We start from the raw sequence: 23,204 nt of genomic DNA on the forward strand, positions 1-23,204 counted from the left end.
TGTCTTCCTCAGTGAAAACAGACTCATGACACATGCCAGTGATAATAATCCCAATTCTGAAATACTCGTTTAGTTCATCTGCCATCTCCATGTCTGTCGTTATTTCTCCTGCCTCAATTTCTAGCAGTCCTATATCTACTCTCATCTCTCTTTTATATATATATACTTGAAAAGGGCTTTCCTTTCCACTTTGATATTGTTTGCTACCTCACTTTCATATTCCATCCTTTCCCTCCTAATGATTCTTTCAGTTGCTTTCTATAAGGTTTTTAAAAGCTTCCCAATCCTCTGTCTTACCACTAATTTTGCCCTTTCTTTTGCTTTTACATTGGCTTTGTCATCCCTAGTCAGCATGGTTGTACTAGTTTACCATTCGAGTATTTCTTCATTTTTGGAATACATCTATACTGTACCTTCCTCATTTTTCCAAGAAACTCAAGTCATTGCTGCTCTGCTGTCATCCCTGGCCAACTCCTCTCTCGTACCATTGTAATGACCTTACTCCATTAAAATACTGCTACATCAGACTTTACTTTCTCCCCATCAGATTTCAAGTAGAACTCAATCATGTTGTGATTGAGTTTATTATATGACACCCAATCCAGTGTAGCTGATCCCCTCGTGGGCTCAATGACAAACTGCTCTAAAAAGCCATCTCGTAGACATTCAACAAACTCACTCTCGAGATCCATTCCCAACCCGATTTTCCCCATCGACCTGCATGCTTAAAGCTCCCATGACTATCATAACATTGCCTTTTTGACATGCCTTTTCTATTTCCCATTTTAATCTGTGGTCACTGTTGGGAGGCCTGTATATAACTCCATCAGGGTCCTTTTACCCTTGCAGTTTCTTAACTCAACCCATAAGGATTCAACATTTTTCTGATCCAACGTCACATCTTTTTACTTATTTAATGCCATTCTTTACCAGTAGAGCCACACCACACCCTCTGCCTACCTTCCTATCCCTCTGATACAATATGTAACCTTGCATAGTCAGTTCCCAACTACAAACATCCTTCAACCATGGTTCAGTGATGGCCACACATCATACCCAATAATCTGTAAAAGTGCAACAAGATCATCCGAAGAACACACACAAAATACTGGAGGAACTCAGCAAGTCAGACAGCATCTATGGAGCACCTACGCTCCGTCCGTCACAACAGACAGGATCTCCCGGTTGCCACTCACTTCAACTCTCCCTCTCATTCTCATTCGGATATGTCCATACATGGCCTCCTCTACTGCCATGGTAAGGCCAAACTCACGTTGGAGGAACAACATCTCATATACTGTCATTGAATTCTCCAACTTCCGGTAATTCCCTCCCTCTCCCTTCTCCATCCCACCTCTATTCTGTCTCCTCTTCTAGCTGCCTATCACCTCTCTCATGACTCTGCCTTCTTCTACTACCCATAGTACTTTCCCCTTAGATTCCTTCTTCACCCCTCCTGCCTATCCCCTCCCTGCTTCCCCTCCCCCACCCCTTGATCTTTCCTCTGATTGGTTTTCCACCCTCTCCCCACCTTCTTTATAGGGGCCGTGCCCCCTCCTTCTTTAGTCCTGACGAAGGGTCTCGACAAAGGGAATTGAGTACAAGAGCAAGGAGATCCTCTTGCATTTGTACAGGACCCTGGTGAGACCACACCTGGAGTATTGTGTACAGTTTTGGTCTCCAGGGTTAAGGAAGGACATCCTGGCTATAGAGGAAGTGCAGCATAGATTCACGAGGTTAATTCCTGGGACGTCTGGACTATCTTACGCAGAGAGGTTAGAGAGACTGGGCTTGTACACGCTGGAATTAAGGAGATTGAGAGGGGATCTGATTGAAACATATAAGATTATTAAGGGATTGGACAAGATAGAGGCAGGAAATATGTTCCAGATGCTGGGAGAGTCAAGTACCAGAGGGCATGGTTTGAGAATAAGGGGTAGGTCATTTAGGACAGATTTAAGGAAAAACTTCTTCTCTCAGAGAGTTGTGGGAGTCTGGAATGCACTGCCTCGGAAGGCAGTGAAGGCCAATTCTCTGGATGCTTTCAAGAAGGAGCTAGATAGGTATCTTATGGATAGGGGAATCAAGGGATATGGAGACAAGGCAGGAACCAGGTATTGATAGTAGTTGATCAGCCATGATCTCAAAATGGCGGTGCAGGCTCGAAGGGCCGAATGGTCTATTTCTGCACCTATTGTCTATTGACCCGAAACGTTGACTGCTTCTTCCAACGGATGCTGCCCGACCTGCCGAGTTCATCCAGCTTTTTTGTACGTCTTGATTTGACCCACAGCATCTGCAGTGCACTTTGTGTTAGCATCTATGGAAAAGAGTTCAGTCGACATTTTGGGCTGAGACCCTTCAGGAGGACTGGAGGAAAAAGATGAAAAGTAGATTTAAAAGGTAGGGAAAGGAGAAAGAGAAAGACAAGGTGATGGGTGAAACCGGGAGGGGGAGGGATGAAGTAAATACCTGGGAGGTTGATTGGTGAAAGAGATGCAGGGCTGGAGAAGGGGGAGTCTGATAAGAGGACAGAAGAAAGAAAAGGGTGAGAAGCACCCAAGGGAAGCAATGGGCAGACAAGGAGATGAGGTGAGAGAGGGAAGAGGGGATGGGGAATGGTGAAGGAGAGGGCGGGAGGCATTACTGGAAGTTCTTACTTGTGACAAGATCATCCACCTTATTTCTTGTACTCCATGCATGGAGATATAACACTGAGTGCTGTATTTGCTACCCTTTTTGATTGATACTCACCCTGTTGGGTGCAACTTTGTCCTATCATCTGCCTGCCCTTCCTGACAATTTGACTACATGCTATTTTTGCTCTTTTACCATTCATCCTATACCAACCCTTCACTCCAGTTCCCACCACCCTGCCAAATTAGTTTAAACCCTCCCCAACAGTTCCAACAAACCTGCCCATGAGAATATTGGTTCAAGTGCAACCTGTCCCTTTTGTACAGGTCATACCTCCCCTAAAAGTGATCCGAATGATCCAGGAACCTGAAGCCCTGCCCCCTGCACCAGCTTCTCAGTCAGGCATTTATTTGCCAAATCGTCCTGTTTCTACCCTCACTGGTGCATGGCACAGGCAATGATCCAGAAATGACTACCCCAGACATCCTGATTCTCAGCTTTCATTGGCAGAATTTCAGAACGTGGTGAGAGGGCATACATGAGCAAGATATATCAGCTAGACGAGTGGTGCCACAACAATCTGGCACTCAACATCAGTTAGACCAAGGAATTGATTGTGGACTTCAGGAAGGGGAAATCGAGGGAACACATCAGTCCTCAGTGAGAGATCAGCAGTGGAAAGGGCGAGCAGTTTAAGTTCCTGGGTATCAACGTCTCTGAATATCTATCCTGGGCCCAACATATCAATGCAATTATTATACTTCATCTGGAGTTTGAGGAGACTTGGCATGTCACCAAAGACTCACAAATTTCTACAGATGTACTGTGGCAGGCATCCTAACCGGTTGTATCACTGTCTGATATGGATAGGTCACTGCACAGGATCGGAAAAATAAACTGCAGTAAGTTGTAAACTCAGCCAGCTCCATCATTTGCACTAGCCTTCTGGCATTGACGACACCATCTAAAGCTGATGCCTCAAAAAGGCAGCACCATCATTAATGACCCTCATCAACTAGGACTTGCCCTCTTCTCATTGTGACCATCAAGGGGGTGGTACAGGAACCTGAAGACACTATAGCAGTGATGGGACCCGGTACTCCAGGCAGGCTAACTGGATGATCCTCATGTAGCCCGGGACACACCCAGCTAGGATATCCTGACATCCACAATCCAGGCCTTGCTCTCTTCTCACTGCTGCCATGATGAAGGAGGTACAGGAGCCTCATGACCCACACCACCAGGTTCAGGAGCAGTTATTACCCCCAGCCATCAGCCTTTTGAACCAGAAGGGATAACTTCACTTGCCCCGTCACTGAGCTGTTCCCACAACCCATGGACTCATTTATAAGGACTCTTCATCTCATGTTCTTGATATTTATTGTTTATTTATCTGTCTTTCTTTTTTGTGTTTTCAGTTTGCTGTCTTTTTGACACTTTGGTTGTTTGTTCTGTTGAGTGTGGAATTTCGTTGATTCTATCGTGTTTCCTATGAATGCCCGCGAGAAAGTGAATCTCGGGGTAGTATCTGGTGACATATATGTACTTCGATAATAAATTTACTTTGACCCAATGCCCTTCATCACTGGCCATGTTGCTGGATTTCACCATGGACCACAGAATGGAGGCCTGACCTCCAACTTGTCCACATCGTGGTCCCTAAGCCCTAATCTCCGGGTGGATGGACTCTTGGATAGGGAGGGCGGGGTGAGAGGGGAGGGGAGGAGCACAGTGAACAGTGTGCATGGGAAACCTTTCCATTTTGTGCCAGTGGCTGTAACTTTGCAGTCCCTTCTCAGCCTTCGACCCCACTCATGTTCCAGGCATGCTGCCAACTTCCATCTGACGCCTCTGATCCATGATGCAGAATGCTGGCATAGCAGTTAGCGTAATGCATTACAGCGCCAGAGACCCGAGCTCGATTCCGGCCGCTAACTGTGAGGAGTTTGTGCCTTCTCCCCGTGACCATGTGGAAGTCCCCCGTCAGCTCCAGTTCCCTCCCACTTCCCAAAGGCGTACAGGTTAATGTTATCAAGCAGTGGCTGCACTTGCACGCACTGTGTGGTTCTTTACGCAAATGATGCACTTCACTGTAAGTTTCGATGTACACGTGACAAATAAAGCTGATCTGATCTTATCTTCGCTGGACAGGTGAAGGGGTCTCCCAGCTGACAGGGAACACCACGACAACAGAATCCTGGCAGAGCCCAATACAGCTCACAGCATTCCCGCCTTCCAGGGGGGCAGGAAGAGGCCCAGTATTCCCAGCAAGCAAATGATGATAAATATCCAAAGGAAGATCCTGTCAATCACCATGGCAACATACTTCCAATCTTCCTTTATCTGCAACAGAGAGCAAGAAGTTCCCAGGTTACTAGGGCAACCATGTATGAGCACTGGAAGTCAGTTCCTGGCCTCTGATTAACCAACCACCAGAGCAGGAGGTAACCTGTTTAAGTAATTCACTAACCATAATGTACCTATCGCACAAGTTGACAGGGTGGTTAAGGTGGTGAGTGGCACTAGTCAAGGGACTGAGTTCAAGAGCCACAGGGTAATTTTGCAGCTCTTTAAAACCCTGGTTAAACTACAGAGTTTTGTGTTCAGTTCTGGTCGCCTCATTACAGGAAGGATGTGGAAGCTTTAAAGAGGGTGCAGAGGAGATTTACCAGGATGCTGTGTGAATTAGAGGGCATGTCTTATGAGGAAAGGTTGAGCGAGCTAGGACTTTTCTCTCTGGAGTGAAGAGGGTAAGAAGTAATCTGGTAGAGGTGTACAAGATGATAAGAGGCATAAATCGAATAGACGGTCAGAGACTTTTCCCCAGGGTGGAAATGGCTAATACATGGGGACATAATTTTAAAGTGATTGAAGGGAAGTACGCGGGATATCAGAGGTAAGTTTTTCACACAGAGAGAGGTGGGTGCGTGGAACACCCTGCCGGTAGAGGCAGATTCATTACAGGCATTTAAGAGACTCTTAGCTAAGCACATGGATAGAAAAATGAGGCTAGGTAGGAGGGAAGGGTTAGATTGATCATGAAGTAGGTGAGAAGGATGGCACAGCATTGTGGGCTGAAGGGCCTGTACTGTGCTGTAGTGTTCTGTGTTAACTCAACGTAAGCAAAGACGGACAACCAATGAGCAAAGGATGACAAAGTGTGGAAATAAAGCCCATACTGAGGACACGAGTTGTGGGCAGTCCCTTACACTATCTCTGCTGTTTGTATCGGTGTCACTACTCACCGAGGAATCGGCGTCCTCTGCACGGAGGTGGTCAGCGATGTAGTGGACACCTTCCACCGCTCTCTCTATCGCAGGCTCCAGCATCACACTCCTGGGACTCCCTCCACCTGCACGTCGTCTCCCGCCCGAGCCTCTGCCCCGCTCTTTGTAGGCAGGCTTGCATCTCGATGGGGGTGAGGTGGTCTGGGCGTGGTCTTCCCCTTCATAGCTTGGAGGGTTAGCTATGGACCTGGACAGGCCATTAGCTTGGGGACAATCCTCAAGCAGGTCGCTGTACTGGCGTCCAGTGCTGGTCAATGGGTTACTCTCCGGCCCAGAGGGGTGATGAAAACCCACTGGCGTCCCATCGGGCTGCTCACTTACCTGGCGGGGCGCGCGGCCAACCTTTGCCAGGTCGCCCATCAGCACAGCGCACTGAACAGCTGGCACCTTGCAAAGTACCCCACACTGCAGCTGAGCGGCCTGCGCCGAGGCCAAGGACGGCCGGTCAGATTCCCAGTCGAGGTGCCTCCGGCCGGCTTCAGCCGAGTGACCCTCGGCCGCGTGGGAGAGTCTGAGCAGTTCCCTGCAACTCCGGCTCGCCAGCGGCGGCCTCTCCATGAACAGGAGGCGAGGGATGAGACGGAGGAAGGACCTCCGCACCCAGCCGGGCATGGTGTGTGTGCGGGGCGAGCGGTGGTGCACGTTCAGTACGAACACCGTGATGATAATAGAGAGCGTGACGAAGATCATGGTGAAGAGGAGGTACTCCCCGATGAGGGGGATGACGAGCGAGGTGGAGGGGATGATCTCCGTGATGAGCAGCAGGAAGACGGTGAGTGAGAGCAGGACGGAGATGCAGAGGGTGATCTTCTCCCCGCAGTCTGACGGCAGGTAGAAGACCAGCACAGTCAGAAACGATATCAGCAGACAGGGCACGATGAGGTTGATGGTGTAGAAGAGAGGGAGCCGTCTGATGATGAAAGAGTAGGTAATATCGGAGTACACTTCAGCACAGCACTCATACTTCTTGATGTTGTAGTTCCCGACGGCACTGACGATGGCCCACTCTCCACTTTCCCAGTAGTCCTGCTGGTCCACGTGCCTGTGCATGCTTATCAGATCAATCTTGGCTTTGTCAAACGTCCACGATCCAAACTTCATGGTGCAGTTCTGCTGGTCGAACGGGAAGAAGGTGACGTCGATGTGGCAGGAGCTCTTGTAGATGGCCGGAGGGACCCACCGAATCCTGCCGGTGTGGAAGAGCTGGGCTTTGGTCAGGCGAGTGACCGCAAAGTCCCCGTCGGCACTGCGGGAGGAAAACCCCACAGCATTAGCAAAGGCGAACACAAAAACCGTATCTCCACCCTCCAGGCCAGGCCACCTGCTCACAGATACAACAAGCCTCAAGTCCCACACCATCAGGCTCCTGAACCACAGCACCGAGCTGATTCCATAACCTGCAGACCCACTCTCAAGGACTATAGAGCCCGCGCTTATGGCAGAACGAAGGCAGTGATTCAGCGCTACAGGCCACTCCTTGAATCAACACGCACAATCGTAATCAGTACAGCAGCACCGTGACCTCTCCGATCACAGGGCACCACCATGGACTTTGTTTTCCTTTCTGTTCTAATTGTGTTCTTTCTGAGGAAAAACATTGTGTATGATCTGTCCTCTGGTCTATGCATGCAAACTAATCCTATGTATTGACCATCAACACTCATAGGTCACTTTATCCATAACCTCCCATTCCTAATAAAGTGGCCACTGCGTGTACACTCATGGTCTGCTGCTGCTGTAGCCCGTCCACTTCGAGATTCGACACGTTCTGCATTCAGAGATGCTCTTCTGCACACCACTGTTGTAACACGCAGTTATCTGAGTTACTGTCAGTTTGAGCCAGTCTCCTCTGACCTCTCTCATTAACAAGGTATTTTCTGCCTCTGAACTGCTGCACATTGGATTTTTTTTTGTTTTTTGCACTGTTCTCTGTAAACCCTGGAGACCGTCGTCTGCTAATGTCCCAGGAGACTAGCAGTTTCTGAGATACTCAAATCACCCTGTCTGGCACCAACAATTATTTGTTATGTACTCCTGGGGGTCATTTTTTCTGTGGACTGTCACTTTAAGATGTCGGGAGAATGAGACTGACTTTTGCTCTATTGGATTTCTACTGACTACAGTGTGTTTGGACTTACGCAAGGACTCTGCCTGCTTCTGAGTTGCTATGGCAGAGAGGTGGAGTTATTTGATGGACAATTGATGTTATGGTTTCTCTGCAGCTTGTTTCGGATATACAAGGACACACAGACACTCGCAGTCAGACTCAAGATGGATTCGGTCAATGGACGACACCAGTGAGTCAGTCGCTGGTTTAAACTTTCAGGAGCCCAAAAGGGGTGAGTTGAGATCAATCCAGAGTATTGATAAATGACTCTCTCAAGTTTTCTGCAACTAGAACAAGATTGCAGGAAGAGAAGAGAGGAGAGGAAGGTTTGGAACAGAAGAAACCTAGTGACAAAGAGATCACTATCTGGACTCTCTCTCGAAGTAGCCTGTGAGGGTGAGTTTGTTTCCATTTAGCTACGGAAATTTGATTGTCACTTAGTTAATCCACAGGAGTGGGTTCTCCGGTGAGGGGAACACCTTTGTGAATACTATATGTGTGTTATTACATGTGTAATACTACACCCTTTGTCTGGGTGTGGTAGTTCACTGAAGAAAGGCACCCCTGTGGCAAATCACTGTTAAAGTTATTTCGTATGTCGTGGAACTGGATAAGTGGCTATCACGTTGTGTGTGAGTGGGGTAACCTTGTGGAATCTACCGGTGTGTCGACCCTCGACTGGGTGGTGATTCCCCTGAAGAGGGTCCCCTTTGTGATGAGCTACTGTCGGTGATAATCCCTACGTGGGTTTTGTTTGAGTATCCTGTGGCCACCACTTTGAGATGTCCCATAGCTGAATTCAGGTGTGGTGACACTTGTGTTGAAAGGGTATTCGTTGACGATCAATATCGGTGATACTTCGTGTGTGGAGTGGAACAACTTCAAAGATAAAACCTACTGCTATTGTTATTTAGTACTGCTGTCGTGGAATCTGTGGAATATCAATGTAATTGCCTCTTCACAACATTCGCCTTTGGGTTACAAATCTCTCTCTCTCTCCTCGATTCTACTCAACTCAATATCACAAACTGAACTGATTTCATTCCTATACCATCATAAGACTGTATCATTTACCACCTGAGCTTGAATGAGTTTGGGAAACATATATATGCTTATATATGCCTAACACTATTAATCCTCAGTTTGTCTGGTTTGAAGTTTACTATTATTGGTAGATACTAATAAAATAGAGTTTTGTTAATAACAAAACCAGCCTCCAGGTGTGTTCCATTTCTGCTGGTTCTTTTAACCCATTAGGGGTACGTAACATTGTAAACCAAATCAGACAAACCGAGGATTTGAGAGATTTGTAACCCAAAGGCGAATGTTGTGAAGAGGCAATTACATCGATATTCCACAGATTCCACGACAGCAGTACTAAATAACAATAGCAGTAGGTTTTATCTTTGAAATTGTTCCACTCCACGCACGAAGTATCACCGATATTGATCTTCAACGAATACCTTTTCAACACAAGTGTCACCACACCTGAATTCAGCTACGGGACATCTCAAAGTGGTGGCCACAGGATACTCAAACAAAATCCACGTAGGGATTATCACCGACAGTAGCTCATCACAAAGGGGACCATCTTCAGGGGAATCACCACCCAGTCGAGGGTCGACACACCGGTAGATTCCACAAGGTTACCCCACTCACACACAACGTGATAGCCACTTATCCAGTTCCACGACATACGAAATAACTTTAACAGTGATTTGCCACAGGGGTGCCTTTCTTCAGTGAACTACCACACCCAGACAAAGGGTGTAGTATTACACATGTAGTAAGGGGCAAACAGACACCAGCTGTAAAACAACGTCATGTCATCGCCTCACCACCCACTTGTTGTAAAGGATGATGTCAGGTCTCCAGAGAAGCTCCGATGGAACTCTGATTGAAGTCACGTTCTCATATTCCAAGGGGTCCCAGCGGAGCTTGAAATCATTCCATTCCTGAAAAATCGATCAGACAGATCAGGCTTCAGATAACGCAGGATGTCACGGCACGGAACCGCGGGGGGGGGGGGGGGGGGGGGAGGACCGCGGGGAAAACAGACCTGCTTCACCCAGACGTTGGTCGTCATCATTTGATTCTTTTCATCCTGTGTGGAGAACACAAGCTGTCACAAGTGGAAAATTTACACTGAATAAAGGATACAAGCAAATTGTACATTCTGCAAGTGACTGCACAGGTTTCCTCCCACATTTCAAAGGTTATAAGACCCGAAGACATAGGTCCAGAATTAGGCCCTTTGACCCATTGGGTCTGCTCCATCGTAGCTGATTTATTTTCCCTCTCAACCACATTCTCCTGCCTTCTCCCCATAACCTTTGACGCCCTGAACATTCAAGGCCCCATCATTCACTCATTATCGCCGTGTCGTATGACGTGGGTGATCACGGTCTTTCCATCACCATGATTGTTCTTGGCAAATTCTTCCACAGAAGTGGTTTGCCATTGCCTTCTTCTGGGCAGTGTCTTTACAAGATGGGTGACCCCAGCCATCATCAATACCCTCCAAAGTTTGTCTACCTGGCATCAGTGGTCGCATAACCAGGACTCGTGGTACACACCAGATGCTCAGACGACCTGCTCTCATGGCTTCATATGACCATGATCGGGGGTGAGGGAGGCAGGTGCTACACCTCGCCCAAGGGTGACCTGCAGGCTAGCAGAGGGAAGGAGCACCTTGCACCTCCGTTGGTAGGGACACATCTCCCTCCACCACCCAAAGAACCTATCACCCTCTACTTTTAGTATAACCAATGACTTCAACTTCACAGCTGTCTTTGGCAATGGATTCCACTAACTCACCACCCTTTGGCTGGTGAAAACCCTACCCATCTCTGCTCCAGATGAACATCCCTCTGATTCTAGACAAACCATTGTAGGAAATATCCTCTCCATATCCACTCAATATTCAATAGGGTTCAATGAGATCCCCCCTCATTTTTCTAAAATCCAGTGAGTTGGAGATTAATTGGTCACATGGGTATAAATGGACAGCACAGGATTGTTGGGCCGAAGGGTCTGTTATTGCACTGTACCTCCAAATAAAGTTAAAGTAAAATGAAGTAATTAATAAAACCTGTATTGCCTCTGGGAACATTGCTCGATGAGACTGAATATTACTTGAGGAGTTTGACCTGACACTCTGAAGCTGAGGTTGCAGAGAGCAGAGCTCTTAATCGAACCCTGACACTCCCAGTGTGTGACTGGGGGTGAAGGTGAGGCATTTGACCTCTGAATGACCTGCCTCATTCAGTTTTTGGGCATCAGCTTTAGGGTTAACTGAGCATAGGAGACGATGAAGTGTCTGCACTGGCTGGATTTCCCATTGGAGAGAGGCCGGGTCTTTGGAGTTGAAAGTTCAGACACTGTAGAGTACTCCAGAGTCAGCAGGGTTTCACGAGGGCCCCGGTCCCTCTCCAGGGCATGCTTTACCCCACTACCCAGCAAACCACCCCACATACACACCAGGATACCCGCCCAGCCCCTCAATACTCTCATGGATGCCCAACCCTACAAACCTTACTGGGACGCCTCACCTCCCACCCACCCTCTAAACCTACCGGGAATGCCTCACCTCCAGCCAACCCACTAACCCTACCCGGAATGCTTCACCTCACCTCCCACCCACCCTCTGACCCCATCTGGAATGCCTCACCTCCCACCCACCCTCTAACCCTACCTGGAATGCCTCACCTCCCACCCACCCTCTAACCCTACCTGGAATGCCTCACCTCCTACCCACCCTCTGACCCTACCTGGAATGCCTCACCTCCCACCCACCCTCTAACACTAACTGCAATGCCTCACCTCCCACCCACCCTCTAACCCCACCTGGAATGCCTCACATCCCACCCACCCTCTGACCGCACCTAGAATGCCTCACCTCCCACCCACCCTCTAACCCTACCCGGAATGCCTCACCTCCCACCCACCCTCTAACCCTACCCGGAATGCCTCACCTCCCACCCACCCTCTAACCCTACCCGGAATGCCTCACCTCCCACCCACCCTCTAACCCTACCAGGAATGCCTCACCTCCCACCCACCCTCTGACCCTACCTGGAATGCCTCACCTCCCACCCACCCTCTAACCCTACCTGGAATGCCTCACCTCCCACCCACCATCTAACCCCACCTGGAATGCCACACTTCCCGCCCACCCTCTGACCCTAACTGGAATGCCTCACCTCCCACCCACCCTCTAACCCTACTGGGAATGCCTCACCTCCCACCCACCCTCTAACCCTACCTGGAATGCCTCACCTCCCACCCACCCTCTAACCCCATCTGGAATGCCTCACCTCCCACCCACCCTCTGACCCCATCTGAAATGCCTCATCTCACACCCACCCCCTAACCCTACCTGGAATGCCGCACCTCACCTCCCACCCTCTAACCCCATCTGGAATGCCTCACCTCCCACCCACCCTCTAAACCTACCCGGAATGGCTCACCTCCCACCCACCCTCTAACCCTACCTGGAATGCCTCACCTCACCTCCCATCCTATAACCCTACCTGGAATGCCTCACCTCCCACCCACCCTCTAACCCCACCTGGAATGCCTCACCTCCCACCCACCCTCTAACCCCACCTGGAATGCCTCACCTCCCACCCACCCTCTAACCCTACCTGGAATGCCTCACCTCCCACCCACCCTCTAACCCCACCTGGAATGCCTCACCTCCCACCCACCCTCTAACCCTACCTGGAATGCCTCACCTCCCACCCACCCTCTAACCCTACCTGGAATGCCTCACCTCCCACCCACACTCTAACCCCATCTGGAATGCCTCACCTCCCACCCACCCTCTAAACCTACCCGGAATGGCTCACCTCCCACCCACCCTCTAACCCTACCTGGAATGCCTCACCTCACCTCCCATCCTATAACCCTACCTGGAACGCCTCACCTCCCACCCACCCTCTAACCCCACCTGGAATGCCTCACCTCCCACCCACCCTCTAAGCCTACCTGGAATGCCTCACCTCCCACCCACCCTCTAACCCCATCTGGAATGCCTCACCTCCCACCCACCCTCTGACCCTACCTGGAATGCCTCACCTCCCACCCACCCTCTAACACTACCCGGAATGCCTCACCTCCCACCCACCCTCTGACCCACCCTGGAATGCCTCACCTCCCACCCACCCTCTAACCCCTACCCGGAATGCCTCACCTCCCACCCACCCTCTGACCCACCCTGGAATGCCTCACCTCCCACCCACCCTCTAACCCTACCCGGAATGCCTCACCTCCCACCCACCCTCTGACCCACCCTGGAATGCCTCACCTCCCACCCACCCTCTAACCCTACCTGGAATGCCTCACCTCCCACCCACCCTCTGACCCTACCTGGAATGCCTCACCTCCCACCCACCCTCTGACCCTACCCGGAATGCCTCACCTCCCACCCACCCTCTGACCCTACCCGGAATGCCTCACCTCCCACCCACCCTCTGACCCCACCTGGAATGCCTCACCTCCCACCCACTAACCCTACCTGGAATGCCTCACCTCCCACCCACCCTCTGACCCCACCTGGAATGCCTCACCTCCCACCCACCCTCTAACCCTACCTGGAATGCCTCACTTCCCACCCACCCTCTGTCCTACCTGGAATGCCTCACCTCCCACCCACCCTCTGACCCTACCTGGAATGCCTCACCTCCCACCCACCCTCTGACCCCATCTGGAATGCCTCACCTCCCACCCACCCTTTAACCCTACCTGGAATGCCTCACCTCACCTCCCACCCTCTGACCCTACCTGGAATGCCTCACCTCCCACCCACCCTCTAACCCTACCTGGAATGCCTCACTTCCCACCCACCCTCTTACCCCATCTGGAATTCCTCACCTCCCACCCACTCTCTGACCCTACCTGGAATGCCTCACCTCCCACCCACCCTCTGACCCTACCTGGAATGCCTCACCTCCCACCCACCCTCTGACCCCACCTGGAATGCCTCACCTCCCACCCACCCTCTAACCCTACCTGGAATGCCTCACCTCCCACCCACCCTCTAACCCTACCCGGAATGCCTCACCTCCCACCCACCCTCTGACCCTACCTGGAATGCCTCACCTCCCACCCACCCTCTGACCCCACCTGGAATGCCTCACCTCCCACCCACCCTCTGACCCTACCTGGAATGCCTCACCTCCCACCCACCCTCTGACCCTACCTGGAATGCCTCACCTCCCACCCACCCTCTGACCCCACCTGGAATGCCTTCTGACCATCTATGGATTCAACCCACCCACCCTTTAACCTCCAGGCCAGCCTTCTTGATCTTTTCTGAATCATCCCTGACTCTCTCCAGAATACAACCCGATCCCCACCTTCGCTGGGGTGCCGGCACTCCAGTGGAGTAACCACAGCGACCTTTCACACGAGTTACCGATCTTAACTCAGAATTGAGTGACCCGACATTTCATCTCACTGTTGGCTGGGACTCCCCTCATCCAGCTGCCCCGACTGGTCACCGATTGTTTACGTACCGTTAGCAGGATAGCCAGGGGCGCATCAGAAGGCCACTGGCATCATGGGGACAGTGCTCCCTCAGCCACACACTACATCTCTCACTCTCCAGGTTGGAGTGGGAGTCAGATCAAAACTCCATGATCTACACCCAGGGCGGGCCTCTACCCCAATTTCACAGAGAGGGTGGAGTCTCTCATTCACAAGGGGGACTTTCAGTAAATATCACTGACCAACATCAATGGGAGATCAGAGTCATAGATCACTGCAGCACAGACAGGCCCTTTGGTCCATCTAGTCCATGCCGAACTATTATACTGCCCAGTCTCATCGACCCACATCCAGACCATAAACCCCATACCCCTCCCATCCATGTACATCCAAACTTCTCCCTGGTCCCATTGACCCACACCCAGACCATAGACCCCACACCCTTCCCATCCATGTACATCCAAACTTCTCCCTGTTCCCATCGACCCACACCCAGACCATAGAACTCATAGCCCTCCCGTCCATGTACCTATCCAAACTTCTCCCTGGTCCCATTGACCCACACCCAGACCATAGACCCCACACCCTTCCCATCCATGTACATCCAAACTTCTCCCTGTTCCCATTGACCCACACCCAGACCATAGAACTCATAGCCCTCCCGTCCATGTACCTATCCAAACTTCTCCCTGGTCCCATTGACCCACACCCAGACCATAGACCCCATACCCCTCCCATCCATGTACCTATCCAAACTTCTCCCTGGTCCCATCGACCAACACCTGGACCAAAGACCCCATACCCCTCCCATCCATGTACCTATCCAAACTTCTCCCTGGTCCCATCGACCCACACCTGGACCATAGACCCCATACCCCTCCCATCCATGTACCTATCCAAACTTCTCCCTGGTCCCACCGACCCACACCCAGACCATAGACCCCATACCCCTCCCATCCATGTACCTATCCAAACTTCTCCCTGGTCCCATCGACCCACACCCGGACCATAGACCCAATACCCCTCCCATCATGTACCTATCCAAACTTCTCCCTGGTCCCATCGACCCACACCCGGACCATAGACCCAATACCCCTCCCATCATGTACCTATCCAAACTTCTCCCTGGTCCCATCAACCCACACCCGGACCATAGACCCAATACCCCTCCCATCCATGTAAATCCAAACATCTCCCTGGTCCCATCGACCCACACCCGGACCATAGACCCAATACCCCTCCCATCCATGTAAATCCAAACATCTCCCTGGTCCCATTGACCCACACCCGGACCATAGACCCCATAACCCTCCCATCCATGTACCTATCCAAACTTCTCCCTGGTCCCATCGACCAACACCCGGACCAAAGACCCCATACCCCTCCCATCCATGTACATCCAAACTTCTCCCTGGTCCCATCGACCCACACCCAGACCATAGGCCCCATACCCCTCCCATCCATGTACCTATCCAAACTTCTCCCTTGTCCCATCAACCCACACCCAGACCATAGACCTCATACTCCTCCCATCCGTGTACATCCAAACCTCCCTGGTCCCGTCGACCCACACCCAGACCATAGACCCCATACCCCTCCCATCCATGTACCTATCCAAACTTCTCCCTCGTCCCACCCACCCACACCCGGACCATAGACCCCATACCCCTCCCATCCATGTACCTATCCAAACTTCTCCCTCGTCCCACCGACCCACACCCGGCCCATAGACCCCATACCCCTCCCATCCATCTACATCCAAACTTCTCCCTGGTCCCACCGACCCACACCCAGACCATAGACCCCATACCCCTCCTATCCATGTAAATCCAAACTTCTCCCTGGTCCCATCGACCCACACCCGGACAATAGACCCCATACCCCTCCCATCCATCTACATCCAAACTTCTCCCTGGTCCCACCGACCCACACCCGGACCATAGACCCCATACCCCTCCCATCCATGTACCTATCCAAACTTCTCCCTGGTCCCATCGACCCACACCCGGACCATAGACCCAATACCCCTCCCATCATGTACCTATCCAAACTTCTCCCTGGTCCCATCGACCCACACCCGGACCATAGACCCAATACCCCTCCCATCCATGTAAATCCAAACATCTCCCTGGTCCCATCGACCCACACCCGGACCATAGACCCAATACCCCTCCCATCCATGTAAATCCAAACATCTCCCTGGTCCCATTGACCCACACCCGGACCATAGACCCCATAACCCTCCCATCCATGTACCTATCCAAACTTCTCCCTTGTCCCATCAACCCACACCCAGACCATAGACCTCATACTCCTCCCATCCGTGTACATCCAAACCTCCCTGGTCCCGTCGACCCACACCCAGACCATAGACCCCATACCCCTCCCATCCATGTACCTATCCAAACTTCTCCCTCGTCCCACCCACCCACACCCGGACCATAGACCCCATACCCCTCCCATCCATGTACCTATCCAAACTTCTCCCTCGTCCCACCGACCCACACCCGGCCCATAGACCCCATACCCCTCCCATCCATCTACATCCAAACTTCTCCCTGGTCCCACCGACCCACACCCAGACCATAGACCCCATACCCCTCCTATCCATGTAAATCCAAACTTCTCCCTGGTCCCATCGACCCACACCCGGACAATAGACCCCATACCCCTCCCATCCATGTACCTATCCAAACTTCTCCCTGGTCCCACCGACCCACACCCGGACCATAGACCCCATACCCCTCCCATCCATGTACATCCAAACTTCTCCCTGGTCCCATCGACCCACACCCAGACCATAGACCCCATACCCCTCCCATCCATGTACCTATCCAAACTTCTCCCTGGTCCCATCGACCCACACCCGGACCATAGACCCAATACCCCTCCCATCCATGTAAATCCAAACATCTCCCTGGTCCCATCGACCCACACCCGGACCATAAACCCCATACCCCTCCCATCCATGTACATCCAAACTTCTCCCTGGTCCCATCGACCCACACCCAGACCATAGACCCCATACCCCTCCCATCCATGTACATCCAAACTTCTCCCTGGTCCCATCGACCCACACCCGGCCCATAGACCCCATACCCCTCCCATCCATGTACCTATCCAAACTTCTCCCTCGTCCCACCCACCCCACACCCGGACCATAGACCCCATACCCCTCCCATCCATGTACCTATCCAAACTTCTCCCTCGTCCTACCCACCCACACCCGGACCATAGACCCCATACCCCTCCCATCCATGTACCTATCCAAACTTCTCCCTCGTCCCACCGACCCACACCCGGCCCATAGACCCCATACCCCTCCCATCCATCTACATCCAAACTTCTCCCTGGTCCCACCGACCCACACCCAGACCATAGACCCCATACCCCTCCTATCCATGTAAATCCAAACTTCTCCCTGGTCCATCGACCCACACCCGGACAATAGACCCCATACCCCTCCCATCCATCTACATCCAAACTTCTCCCTGGTCCCACCGACCCACACCCGGACCATAGACCCCATACCCCTCCCATCCATGTACCTATCCAAAACTTCTCCCTGGTCCACCGACCCACACCCGGACCATAGACCCCATACCCCTCCCATCCATGTACATCCAAACTTCTCCCTGGTCCCATCGACCCACACCCGGGCATAGACCCCATACCCCTCCCATCCATGTACCTAGCCACAACAAACTGAGTAACAACTGCAATGAATATAAAACAGTACAGTACAGAGTCTTCAGCCCACAATATTGTGCCAAATCTTTTGACATACTTAAAGATCAACCTAACTTTTCCTTCCTAGCCTTCTCTTTTTCTATCATCCATTTGCCTATCTAAAAGTTTCTTAATGCTTCGAAGTATATGCCTCTACCCCCATCCCTGGCAACGTGTTCCACACACCCACCACTGAGAGTAAAAAATCTCTGACATTCCCCAGTGTATTTTCCTCCAGTCACCTTCAAACTATGCCCCCCACATCGGGCATTTTTTATATATATATATATATAGTGGGGTTATGTTGATGGAGCAAATGGCCTATCGTTCCTGCAGACTGTGTCTGTCACCTTCCCACCCTCAGAACACACACAGGTACAGAGCCAGACTCTGAAGTGTGCACACTCTTGATCATTCCAGCCCATTATCCACCCAACGCTTCCCACCACCTCCAGTACCTCTCACTTCATCCACATACCACATCCACCAGTTGGCAATGGACAGTCCCAAGTGGACGAAGACAGTGTCAGAAGAGTTGGCCACGGGTCGGGATAACTTGTTGTAGCCGGTGAAGAGTGTCTTCAGCAGCAGCTCCTCCGCCTGTGGGTGACTTCCATCCTTACAACAAACTGACAACAGAGAGGTTATTCAGTACAGGGTACACACCACCTTCCCCACAACATCCTGGTGTGATTCTGCACTGGCGTCCTCACATCAGCCATTACCGTCTGGTCACTGATTCCACCTTCCCCACAACATCCTGGTGTGATTCTAAACTGGCGTCCTCACATCAGCCATTACCGTCTGGTTACTGATTCCACCTTCCACACAACATCCTGGTGTGATTCTGCACTGGCGTCCTCACATCAGCCATTACCGTCTGGTCACTGATTCCACCTTCCCCACAACATCCTGGTGTGATTCTGCACTGGGGTCCTCACATCAGCCATTACCATCTGGTCACTGATTCCACCTTCCCCCAACATCCTGGTGTGATTCTGCACTGGCGTCACAGACAGTATCCTCACATCAGCCATTACCGTCTGGTTGGGTGCAGCTTCCTCTCACAATGTATACAAACTACAGTCAGGTCATTTGAAAAGGTCATCAGCTACAGGCCACTATCACTGCAGGGTTTGTCTGTGTCTGAGAAAGAAGTGGGCAGGAAAAGTCACTGTGGACGCTACCCACCCTGCAAACTGCCTTTTCCACAAGCTCCCTTCTGCAAAGTGCTATCAGGTTATTACACCAAAAACTTCACACCACCTTAAAAGTTTCTTTCCCCAGTTAATCTGATCAACCATTCTAGTTACACCCCCACTCCCTCTATTAGTTATCCCATTACTGCACTGCAAGCATTTTAAACCATGTTTTATAAAGCTGTTTATATTGTAAAGACATAGCCTATAAAAAGGTACCTTCAACACCCCCCCCCCCCCCCGGACGTTTTCATGTTTTATTGTTTTACAACACTGAATCACTCTGGATTTAATTTGGCTTTTCTTGACTCTTTCTTGTCAAAGTGAAAAAATATCTCTACAAAGTGATCTAAATTAGTTACAAATTTAAAATACAAAATAATTGATTGCACAAGTACAGTATTCACTCCTTTCAAGTCAGTATTTAGCAGATGCGCCTTTGGCAGCAATTACAGCCTTGAGTTTGTGTGGATAGGTCTCTATCAGCTTTGCACATCCAGACACTGCAATCTTCCCCATTCTTTACAAAACTTCAAAAGCTCATTCAGATTGCATAGGGATCATGAGTTAACAGCCCTTTTCAAGTCCAGTCACAAATTCTAATTGGATTGAGGTCTGGACTCTGACTTGGCCACTCCAGGACATTAATTTTGTTCTTTTAAGCCATTCCTGTGTAGCTTTGGCTTTTTGCCATGGATCATTGTCTTGCTGGAAAACACATCTTCTCCGAAGTCGCAGTTCTCTTGCAGACTGCACCAGGATTTCCCCGTATTTTGCTGCATTCATTTTACCCTCTACCTTCACAAGCTTTCCCGGGCCTGTTGCAGTGAAACATCCCCACAGTGTGATGTAGCCACCACCATGCTTCACAGTAGGGATGGTGTGGTTTTGACGATGTGCGGTGTTTAGCTTACACCAAACAAAGCATGTAATCTGATGGCCAGAAAAGTCATTTTTGGTTTCATCAGACCATAGAACCTTCTTCCAGCTAACTTCAGTCTCCCACGTGCCCTCTAGGAAACTCTAGCCGAGATTTCATGTGAGTTTTTTCCAAAAGTGGCTTTCCCTTTGCCACTCTCCCATAAAGCTGTGACTGGTGAAGCACCCGGGCAACAGTTGTTGTTTGCACAGTCTCTCCCATCTCAGCCACTGAAGCTTGTAACTCCTTCAGAATTGTCATAGGTCTCGTGCTGGCCTCCCTCACTCATCCTCTTCTTGCATGGTCACTCAGTTTTTGAGGATGGTCTGCTCTAGGCAGATTTACAGCTGTGCCATATTTTTTCCATTTCTTGATGATTGACAACTATAAGTGATATTCAGTGACTTAGAAATTTTCTTGTATCCATCTCCTGACTTGTGCCTTTCAAAAACCTTTTTGTGGAGTTGCATGGAGTGTTCTTTTGTCTTCATGGTGTAGTTTTTGCCAGGATACTGACTCACCAGCAGTCGGGTCTCCCAGATTCAGGTGTATTTTTACTACAATCAATTGAAACACCTTGACTGCACACAGGTGATCTCCATTTCACTAATTATGGGACTTCTAAACCCAGTTGGCTGCACCAGTGATCATTTGATATGTCATATTAAAGGGCTGAATTTTTTTATGGGCACTGTACGTGGTGTTTATGTATTTATGCACATCAATTATATGTTTAATTTAATTCTTTATAACTGTTGAAAGTTGTTTTTGTTGCATGACTCATCCTGACCATCAAACCACAGCAAACTCCTAACACATGTAAATGTATATAATGAATAAAGTCCATCCTTGATGAGGCCAGAAGCCGTGAATACTCTCAGCCTCAAGGGCAGTGTCCCAGTGGGAAAGAACTGCCACCAGTGCACAAATTGTGGAGCAATCTGAGGGTACAGAATGCTATAGAGTCACAAAGCACTGCAGCACATGAACATGCCTTTGACAAATTTAGTCCATTCCAAAGAGTTTCTCTACACGTTTGTACCTCATCACCTGAACATAGCCCTCCATTACCTTCCCATCCATGTACTTATGCAAATTTTTCTTAATTTCTTCTGGCCCCTCCCATTGGTGCTGCCCTCTAGTGTTTGCTCAGTGAAAGACAAGCTGGGTTGCGTTTGTTTGCGGACTGCTGCGGGCTTGTTCTTGCTAATAACATCCAGGCAGCATCAATCGACAGAACACGACTCAGGGACCTGGGCTTTGATATATACTTTTTGTGACTGTATATTTACTGCAATCTTATATATGCTGTGTGCCTTTGCTGTGTGTGACTGTTGGTAACAGCTTATGCACTTTGGCCCTGCAGGAGCTATGCTTCATTTGGGCTGTATTCATAGATATCAATGTATGGTTGAATGATAATTAAACATGAACTTGAATTAAAGTGTGGCAAACAAACCTGCATCCATCACTTCCATTTACAACTTGTTCCATGCTCACAACTCATTCTGAGTGAAGAGGTTCCCCCTCAGCATCCCCTTTAACACCCATTGTCTGTTATTGACAACTTTACTGATGGGGAGAGGTTGGTCAGGCTGGGCTGGTTACGGAAAGGACCCTGGTGATGGTGAGATTTTGCTCAGGCTGGGCTAGTAATGGGGAGGATATTTGTGATGGGGAGAATTGGACAGACTGGGTATGTGAAGGACTTCACTGATGGGGAGAGATTGGTCAGGCTGTTTGTTATGGTAAGGAGTTTAGTGATGGGGAGAATTGGACAGGTTGGACTTGGTTTGGAGAGAATGCTGGTAACGGGGAGAGATTGGAGAGGCTGGGCTAGTTATGGAAGGACTTTAGTGACAGGTCAGGCTGGGATTGTTAAGGGGAGCACTTTAGTGGTGCAGAGAGTGGGGACAGGCTGGAGTTGTTAAGGGCTGATCTTTCATAATGGAGAGAGATTGGAGAGGATGGGCTTATGGGGGATTTAGTGATGGGAAGAGTTTGGACAGGCTCTGCTTGTTATTGCAAGGACTTTAGTGATGGGTAGTGATTTTTCAGGCTGAGCTTGTTATATGGAGAGCCAGTGTTAGGAGAGATTCAACAGGGTGGGCTTGTAATAGGGGGGGCTTTTGTCATGGGGAGTGATTGGACAAGCTGGGCATATAATTGGGAGGACTTTAATGATTGGGAGAGAGGGGACAGATAGGCATTGTTATGGGGTGAAGTCTCGTCATGGAAAGAAATTGAAGAGCTGGTGCTTGTTATGGGAAAGACTTTACCATTGGGGAGAGATTGGATAGGCTGTACTTATTATCAGAAAGACTTGTGATGGGGGGAGAAAAAGCCAAGTTCACTCAACAGAAGGTTCAGAGAGCTAGGTAATATTTCTATGTTTCTAAGTAGCTATAGAAGACCTTAGTTAGACCCCACTTGAAGTAAGTGTACAGGTCTGATCTCATTACAGGAAGGATGTGGACACAATAGAGCACAGAGGAGATCCAGAAACATAGAAAACCTACAGCACAATACAGGCCTTTCAGCCCACAATGCTGTGCCAAACATGTCCCTACCTTAGAAATTACTAGGCTTACTCATAGCCCTGTATTTTTCTAAGATCTATGTACCTATCCAAAAGTCTTTTAAAAGACCCCTATCGTATCTGCCTCCACCACCGTTGCCGGCAGTTCATTCCACGCACTCACCACTCTTTGAGTTTAAAAACTTACCCCTGACATCTCCTCTGTACCTACTCCCCAGCACCTTAAACCTCTGTCCTCTTGTGGCAACCATTCCAGCCCTGGGAAAAAGCCTCTGACTATCCACACAATCAACGCCTC

General features: G+C 50.1%; 1 protein-coding gene across 3 annotated transcripts in view; it reads right to left on the reverse strand.

The window, feature by feature from the left end:
- Positions 1 to 3,130: 3,130 nt before the first annotated feature.
- Positions 3,131 to 23,204, reverse strand: part of LOC132400006 (neuronal acetylcholine receptor subunit alpha-2-like) — a 20,693-nt gene continuing 619 nt past the window's right edge. For 2 of the 3 annotated variants that reach the window (XM_059981048.1, XM_059981049.1), the window contains exons 2-6: positions 18,708 to 18,878; positions 10,091 to 10,135; positions 9,877 to 9,986; positions 5,883 to 7,170; positions 3,131 to 4,980 (exon numbers count right to left, since the gene is read on the reverse strand). In XM_059981048.1, the coding sequence (XP_059837031.1) occupies positions 4,855 to 4,980; positions 5,883 to 7,170; positions 9,877 to 9,986; positions 10,091 to 10,120 (1,554 nt within the window). In that variant the 5' untranslated portion in view covers positions 10,121 to 10,135; positions 18,708 to 18,878 and the 3' untranslated portion in view covers positions 3,131 to 4,854. The remainder of the gene's footprint in view (positions 4,981 to 5,882; positions 7,171 to 9,876; positions 9,987 to 10,090; positions 10,136 to 18,707; positions 18,879 to 23,204) is intronic. The other variant, XM_059981050.1, reaches the window with a different exon arrangement.

The sequence above is a fragment of the Hypanus sabinus genome, chromosome 9 (assembly GCF_030144855.1).
Source record: "Hypanus sabinus isolate sHypSab1 chromosome 9, sHypSab1.hap1, whole genome shotgun sequence".
In the NCBI taxonomy this organism is placed as follows: Eukaryota; Metazoa; Chordata; class Chondrichthyes; order Myliobatiformes; family Dasyatidae; genus Hypanus; species Hypanus sabinus.